The sequence below is a fragment of the Aulonocara sp. 'chitande type north' Nkhata Bay genome, linkage group LG18 (assembly GCF_057382095.1).
Source record: "Aulonocara sp. 'chitande type north' Nkhata Bay isolate Kocher_YH1m ecotype deep benthic linkage group LG18, A_spYH_male_GT1.1, whole genome shotgun sequence".
Taxonomy (NCBI): domain Eukaryota; kingdom Metazoa; phylum Chordata; class Actinopteri; order Cichliformes; family Cichlidae; genus Aulonocara; species Aulonocara sp. 'chitande type north' Nkhata Bay.
In genome coordinates this window covers 969,501-977,698 of record NC_141361.1, presented here as the reverse complement: position 1 = coordinate 977,698, position 8,198 = coordinate 969,501, and the positions used below count along the sequence as shown (strand labels likewise).

Sequence of the window (8,198 nt, the reverse complement as noted above, 5' to 3'; positions counted from 1 at the left end):
ATATTTAGTCTTTATCACACAAAGAACATTGTTCAAGCAGGAATTTCTCTTTCTGATCAGCAGTGCAAAATATTTTCTCAGCCCCATGTCAGAAGAGCTTTGGTGCAGAGGTCAGCACCGTCACCTCACAGCAACAAAGTCCCGAGTCCAACTTCACCTTCATGTGTGGAGTTTGTATGTTCTCAGCTTGTTTGTTTGGATTCTCTCTGGGTGCTCCAGCTTCCTCTCACAGTCCAAAGACATGCAGTTAGTGGAATGAAGTTAATGTCAGCCCTGTCTCAGATTGGTGACCTGTCCAGCTTGGACCCTGGCTCACACTCTACGGTTGCTGGAAGCTTCAATCTTCAACGGATTGAAATTAAGAAGGAATCATTTAGAGGAGTTTAAAACATTAAATCATTGAATCCATGAATCTGAAAGTGTTTTTGAGTGCAAGATGCAGACTGAAAGGTCTATTTAGCAGTGCTTCTCAGAGTTTTATACTGAACTAAGCACAGACTGACTGAAGAATTATGAAACCAAGCTTCAAATCCAGGATAGAGGTTGTTTGCTGTGCCGGCAGGACGGTCCACATACACTGCTACTCTGTTGGAGGAGAGCAGTGCACATGGACCGGCTTCATTATTCTCACTGAAGAATTATGAGACCAGACTCCAAATCCAGGATACAGAGGTTCAGTGAATGTGGTGTTGAAGGTGTGGAGGTGGATCAGAGAGTCCAAGAAGATATTGTAGAAGGACAGCGTGCCGGCAGGATGGTCCACATACACTGCTACTCTGTTGGAGACAACGTCTTTGGGGATGAAGGTTTCTTTGTTATTGTGCAAGACAGAGTAAGAGTAAGAGCAGTCCAGGCTCCAGGACTGACTGTTCAGTCCAAACAAGCAGTCATCACTGTGTCCTCTCCGTTTGATTCCTTTGTAGCTCACTGCTATAGAAACATATCCACTCCACTCAACCTCCCAGTAACAAGGACCAGTCAGCCCGTCTGTGCACAGCAGCTGAGGGCGGTCAAATCTCTCTGGATGATCAGGATATGGCTGCTGTGCATTCAAACGCATCACCTCTCTGTTGCTGTCAGACAGCTGGATCCATTTGTATACTGTGTTTGGGTCGATTGTGAGTTGATAGGAATCTGATAGAGAGAACAAATAAATCCAGCTGCAGTTATTGATCGATCATCTATTCGTTGATCGGCTCTTTGATGGTGACTCCTGATATCAGAGATATGAATGAGCGACACAGTAGTTTAAAGACGGTTGGATTTGTTTCCAAGAATCATCATAAAATCAAACGTACACTTCTTCAGATCCGAGCTCACCCGTCGGACGCCATCAGGCTCCACCCTGCAGGGAGAGGAGGGGTCAAACCAGCACAGTCGTTGGCAACATGCTAACATGGACATCATCACTCATACTGTCACAGAGGGAAGACTTCATGTAGCTCTTACATCTGCATAAAACAAACAGGCTGAGTGAAGGGATCTGTTCATACCTGTTTAGAGACTCCTTTCCTGCAGACCACTGCTTCACTTCTTCAGGTGCATCTTGAATCAGAATTGCTCTTTTAAAATCAAATATTACAATTTTCACAACACCTACATGTTTTGTTTTTTTGAATGAAACAGAACAAAAGTAGGAAGTCAAAGTGTTTTTTCCTCATATATCAGTTGAGTGGAAGCAGTAAAGCCACCAAGAGACTTTGATGTGGTGACATTCGTCCTGCTTGTCATGGTCATTTTTAGTCTACATAAACTACTGAAAAAGATTGATGGATTCAACGCATCCATCAGAATATAAATATGTGTGCATGTTAGATAGAAAGCTCTTATATAGAAAAGGGGAATGAGGCACGTTGTGTTGAGTTAAATAAGAACCAGTCCATTTACCGTTTATTCGATCTAAGCAGCTCTGGAAGACGGCGACTGGACCTCATGAAGCTTTTTGAAGAGGTTTCTCCTTTGGTGTTTAAACTCTAGTGGGAGTTGTCCACTTAAGAGGATCATAGGCACACTATTGATCATGTGCCTCATCACAAGATCCAAGTTATAAAAAAAGGTGTGGGTCATTATCAGCAGAGCTTTTGGATGAAACTATGGTGAAACCTTGCCTCACTCTATCATGTGACCCATTGAGACGCAAGATGTGAGTAGGGGTTGAGGTGCCTGGGAAGACTCAACATAACTGGAGCACGGATGGTACAGTTGTTGACAGCTGGTGTGTCGATCAGGTGAACTTCACAAACACAATGAAACACAAACACAATGAAACACTGTGAGCCATGCACCGGCTTCCTCAGAGCCTGGACCTCAATATTGAAGCCCTGTGGGATCATGGAGGACTCTCATATGGACTGATGCCACGCAGAACTGTCCACTGGGAACTTAATGCTGTGGGATGCTTTTCTGTTTTGTTCATCATCATCATCATCATTGCTCTTTAGTTCCATCAGTCGCTCATCGATGTGAATAAACCAGACTGAACATTTCATGCAGTCTCATGTGTCCTGTCATCCCAAAACAACACAATATCTTAAAGTCACATCAAAAACCTGTAACACTAACTTTGAAACACGTAGAAGCGCTTTGTCAAAGTGTCTCTCTCTTTGGTTGGCATCTGCTCAGATGGGAATTCTTCAAAGTTTTGCATGACCTGTTGGTTAGACTGCACTTAACATGATTCCACACACAGATAGATAGATAGATAGATAGATAGATAGATAGATAGATAGATAGATAGATAGATAGATAGATAGATAGATAGATAGATAGATAGATAGATAGATAGATAGATAGATAGATAGATAGATAGATAGATAGATAGATAGATAGATAGATAGATAGATAGATAGATAGATATGTATGTATTTGTGTATTCCATATATTCCACTTGCCAAACTTACCGTTCTGAATATTTCCTCAATGTCATCTCTAAGGCAGTGCTTTTTGACAGCCTCACAGATGTGTTGGATGAAGGCAGAACCGTATGTTTCATGAGTGTATGAACCTGTGTCTGCAAGCAAACAGAACCAGATCATATCTGTAGTTAGGCGGTGTTTGATTGTTCTAAATGTTACTTATTGGAGGGTGGTGCACTTACAAGTGGTGCTGGAATGAAAAATGATGAAATCCTTTTCATTGTGTGTCCGAGGACCTTTGACAGAGTTCACTGACAGAGATTCGATGTCGTCTGTGGGCACAAATTGTGTCCTATCAAGTAAATCCACCGATTCCTCCCCCACTGAAACAAACACACAGACTTACTGAAACGTGTCGATCTTTTACCTTTTCAAATGAACAAATATTAACAGTAAATTCATTGAAGATTCATTCATGCTGTTTGTTGGGTGTGTGAGGACAGATGAGAATCACCTCCTCTGCAGGCGTGAATAATGACGATCTTTGGTTTGTCCTTCAGTGCAGGACAGTTCTTTGAGTTTAAGTGCTGAAAGATTTGGTCAATTTCAAACTCCTCAGTTCCCGTGCCTCCATAACACACCAAAGTCACAAACACACTGTCTGTGAGGGCCAGTTTTGGGTGTTCAGAAAATTCTTTCAGAGGTTTAGCGATCATCTGTGAGAAGAAATCCGTCACTGGATCATTTAACCAGTTTGTAAAACTGGGTGCAAGTGAAGAAACCTTTTCTGCTTTTAAAAGTTACCTTTGCAGTGATGTCCCCACATCTCACTACCTCATATCCAAGAGTTTGAAGTAGACTTTGCATGACTTTCTCATCTTTCGCAGCTCTACATTTGTATAAACTTGTATTAAACGTTTCAATGTTGATCAGCAGGGCGATGCGATTTGACTGTGATTGTTGAGTCACTGGGTAAATCTGAGAGACCAAACAGAAACTCTTCAGATTATTTTAACACAAGCTGATTTTTTTATGCAGTCATTTGCAGTAATTATTATTATTATTGGTTTGGAAGTTACTACAAGAGGCTAAGATCAAACAATCAACATATCTCATATGAATCATACAGTAACATACTTTTTTACCCTGTCTGTCTGTCCACGTCTCCATCTCTGACCTAGAAAGAAATCAGAGGACATGTTGAGCTGGAGGGACAGAATGTGTCACATCACATCAGCTCTTGGGATTTTCACTGTGCATCACATCATCTCTGCTTCTTGTGGATTATTCAGGACTGATTTTTAAAAATATTAATGAGAAAATGTATTGCTGATACTGATTAATAGATAATAAGACTTGAGCCTAATAAACCTGAAGACTATTGAATGTAGATACACGGGATCCTAATCAGGCATCAAAGTGAGATTTGGCAGGTGGGGAAACTCTAAGCCCAGGTGCAGTGGGGCAGCGTGGGCGACTTGGAAATGAGACCCTGTACTGGAAGCTCCACTCAGGTTTTCTTTGTATCCAGGTTGTGATCAGCTGAAGCTGCTCTTTGTGGATTTAGCCGACCGAATTCAGATGTTACATATTTCCAGCTTCCAGCCACTACGAAAACCCGCAAAACCTAGAATTTGGTGAATTAACTCAAACAGCACCTCACAGTTAAACAATGTCTGATTAAATGTATGCAAACAGCTCAGCTACTCTTCACCAGTCCAAGTTTACCCCTCTCAGCTTTACCACAGTACTGCAAACTTAACACTTTCACTGACATAAAATCTGAATAATGTCATTTCTGTCCCAAGATGTTTCACAATAAGAACACAAAATAATCATGTTCCTCTCATGTCTTCTTTCTTTGCAACATCCTCCATCTCTGATGTGACAGATGAAAGAAAAACCTTCTTCAACGTAAAACAGAAACAACATCTGCTGCTGCTGCTAAGACAAATGAGAAATGAAGAATCAGAGACTTACAGCAGAGATGCTGAGTCCTGGTTGTCCTCTGATTAAAGAGCTCAGACTGCTCAGAAAAGAAGGACTCAACTGTACCTGCACTGGAAACACCTGCTGACTGACTGACTGACTGGATGCTCTTTTATACTGAGCTGGAATCTAGTTAGAATTGTTCTTCTTCATGATAACGTGAAGGCTGAGTTCTTTGGACCAAACTGGTTTTGCTTTGGCTGTTTGGGAGGTTTCCAGTTTCCTGAAAAGAAACTCACCGAACTGGTTTCACAATATACCAGAACAAACACAGGAATGAGGCTCGCTTTCCTTTACACAGGTGATACGTTTGCTTCTTCACCGATTAACTCATGGACATGTTTAGAGATAATTCAGGAACTACTTGATGTAATGTTCCTCCACGAATCTCCACCTTATCATGGTGGAGGGATATGGTGCCAAATGATACCAGGAGCTCTGTTTTCAATGGTAATTTGCCCCTGGCAGGGTCCCTATATGCACACTGGTCCTGAGAGAGGGGTAAGACTAAGAATGAATCAGAAGACATCCATGCTGCATTGACCAGTGGACCATGTCTGGGTACGTGGGATGGGGTTTCTGAGGCTCTAAGCTGGACCAGGCCCAGGGGAGGGGCTCCACAGAGAGTGTGGGTTAGGTGGCAGCCAAAGTTGGAGGCCCTGGCGATAACCAGGGTGGATACATCTGTTTCCCCCAGCTTGATGCCTTTATGTTGGGATTTTTGCTGGTGGACAGGAGAGTTGCTTCCCTGGAACGGGTTCTGGCTATTTGCACTTTTGCACCAAACCTGGGCTTGTGTTTGGTTGTTGGATGGAAGCTTTGTGCTTTTTACAGTGTAGCTAACATTAGTTGGAAGGAACACTGAAATACTGGAAGAGGTCACAGTTTCAGGCTGTTTGTGTCCTGCTTCACTGTCTTCATGGGACTGCCAGGGTCAAAGTTTGAACTAATAGATCGTTTTCTTTTTGACTCCCAGCAGAAGAATGAGGCCGCTCAGCAATGCTGCGTCAAACCTGGCCTGCAGGTAAATGTTGCATTAGGACAGATAATAAGTGTAGATCAGATGATTTCCTGAAGAAGCAGCGTCAGGGCAAAACCCTTCATTAAAAATCCAAAACTTCCTCATGATCAGTGTGTTAGACTCGGGACATAAACCAGACCAAGAGTTAGCTTTCAAGCAGCACCAGTTTGAGCCGCCAAATTTCAACTAACACAAATGTTTGTTTGTCAAAAGATTATGAATTTAAAAGAAAGAAGACCAACTGTTAATTTCTGCTGCTTGTATCAAGCTCAGGAGCTAAAAATGCAGGACCTGGTTCTGCTCGCAGGCTCCGGGTCATCTCTGATTTCCTCCATCAGGTTCATTGACCATGTACCAGTCACATTATATTGACCACATCTAACTGAGCTGTGTGAATGCCTTAAATATTCTTGTACAAAACAATAAGGTGAGAAAATCTCGTCCCCACTGTTCCAGCATGTCTTTAGTTCAAATCTCACAGGTTGTCACATTCACAGCTTCTCCTGTTTTTCTTCTCTTTACTATTTCCTCATGTTTCTGATGCTTCCCCGTCTACCTAATCCTCTTCATTTCTAGTGCTTTCCTTGTCCCCACTTCCTGATAAATTGGATGTTTACTCTGTGCTTGTTTTGCCTTGTTGGTTTCACACATATACAGTAATGCTGTCAGGTTTCCTCCATGTGTTTTCTTCTTGGTTTACAGCAGCTATGTCGAGTCTGTCTTTGCTGGTTCATCAGATTTAAAGTTTGCTATTGTGTAATCCTGCGTCCAAAGTCATACTTTTGTCTTTTATAATCTCTGTAAAATTATAAAATCTAAAGAGGATGTGATGTTGAAATGTTGCTGCAGTTCCTGTGAAAGAAAATATGTGAACTCATGAACTCTGCTGACTGGAAACTCTCCCTGCTGCTGCAGAAATGTGTGAGCAGTCCTCAGTGTTTAGATCAGAGGGAGCCTGGTGGTGGAGCAGGACTGCTGAAGAACTCAGTGGAAGGACCCACAGACTCTGGTCCTGATGAAATGTGTGGGGGGGAGGAGGGCTGCATCCATCTGACACTGAAATGAAAACTAAGAACAGCAGAGAGGGGGAGACTTTGAGAAATGAGAGCAGGACATTGATGTTTTCACCAAATCTGAAGGAGAGCATCATCATCTGATGTGATGAGTTCAAAGAGAATAAATGGAACAAGCATGAGATGGTCTTCCTGGTTGGACTTTTAGCTTCATGTGAGAGATTTTACCTTAAAGAGATAAACCTCTGTTACTCTGTTTATTTAGCTTCTGCTGCATTTCTGCATGTCCTCATCCACTAAATATAAAATAGTGTAAATGAGCAGCTTTTGATGTTTGACAGTTTTTATTGTGTCTGAACGTTCCTGCAGTTGGTTTGTGGTTGATGTGGATTTGCTGCTCATGTGAATCCTCCCACAGTGTTTCATTAGCAGCTGTAACCACAGTGACTCTGATAAAACAGGAATTAGCAGAATCCATCTGATATGAAGCTGTGCTTTGAATACCACTTCCCTCCTCTTTGAAGAGTAGTCAGATATCTGTGTTCAGGTTTTTGTACAGCCTCTTCTACACTTTGTATCACTGTGTTTCTAGAGCACAGTAGTAGAGAGCTGTGTCTGCCAGGGTTAGGGCTGCTATGGTCAGATTAGTTGTTGTTGGTGATGTTTGGGATCCATATCGATTATTGGGAATATATTCACTTGTGCTGCGTTTTGCTCCTTTCCAGAGTATAAACTGAGGAGCCTGAAGGTCAGAATCATGTCTGTACCAATAAAGCCAAGGAGTATCATAACCCGTCTGATAGTCACATGTGAGTGTGACAGATTCTCCTTCTGTTTTAGTGACTTCAGGTTGTTGAGGAGTGATTGAGTCTCCAGCTGTTAGTCCTGGAAAAAGAAAGAAGAAAAGTAGTGAAATGCAGTCTGTATATCTGCTTAATGCAGCAGCTTCAACTAAACTTTAATCCCTGTTCTTAAACTCACCTATAATGTGAGATAGAAGCAAAAAGAGGTGCAGCAACATGTCTTTGGAGTTATTAAAGCCAGACAGACAGCACATGAACAATGTTCTTCCACTGCAGCACAATGACCAACAAATAATGTCATTGGATGAGCTCAACTTCAGTGGGCGGGGCCAGTGTAATAGCTGAGCCAATCAAATCGTTTTGTGCTTCCACAGCAGCTCTGTCTCTGTCTCTGATCTTTACTGCTTCATTTCTCTGTTGTCTTTGTCATCAGTCCAATGACACAAGAATCAGAGGTTTAACAGTGTGTGGCTCCCTCTAGTGGATGTTGTGGAGTATTCTGTTGTCTTTGCTCCAA

General features: G+C 42.1%; 1 protein-coding gene across 1 annotated transcript; it reads right to left on the bottom strand.

Annotated features, from left to right (window-relative positions):
• Window positions 1-274: 274 nt before the first annotated feature.
• Window positions 275-4,025, bottom strand: LOC147307546 (caspase-1-like). Its single transcript, XM_086271831.1, has 9 exons — window positions 3,993-4,025; window positions 3,660-3,833; window positions 3,370-3,571; window positions 3,098-3,238; window positions 2,901-3,010; window positions 2,563-2,650; window positions 1,494-1,545; window positions 1,299-1,345; window positions 275-1,134 (listed from the first exon to the last, which is right to left on the bottom strand). Exons 1-9 carry the CDS (start codon window positions 4,023-4,025, stop codon window positions 581-583), a joined length of 1,401 nt encoding a protein of 466 aa, XP_086127957.1. The 3' UTR covers window positions 275-580.
• Between the last annotated feature and the right edge of the window lie 4,173 nt (window positions 4,026-8,198).

Bases quoted from the DNA above. Each gene is read 5' to 3' on its own strand.
- LOC147307546 (XM_086271831.1), bottom strand. From the start codon at position 4,025: ATGGAGACGTGGACAGACAGACAGGGTAAAAAA. The intron at 3,011-3,097 runs GTAAGTGCACCA...GTTTGCTTGCAG, and splicing joins TTTTCATTCCAGCACCACTT to ACACAGGTTCATACACTCAT. The intron at 1,135-1,298 runs GTACGTTTGATT...TCTCTCTATCAG, and splicing joins GAGCTCGGATCTGAAGAAGT to ATTCCTATCAACTCACAATC.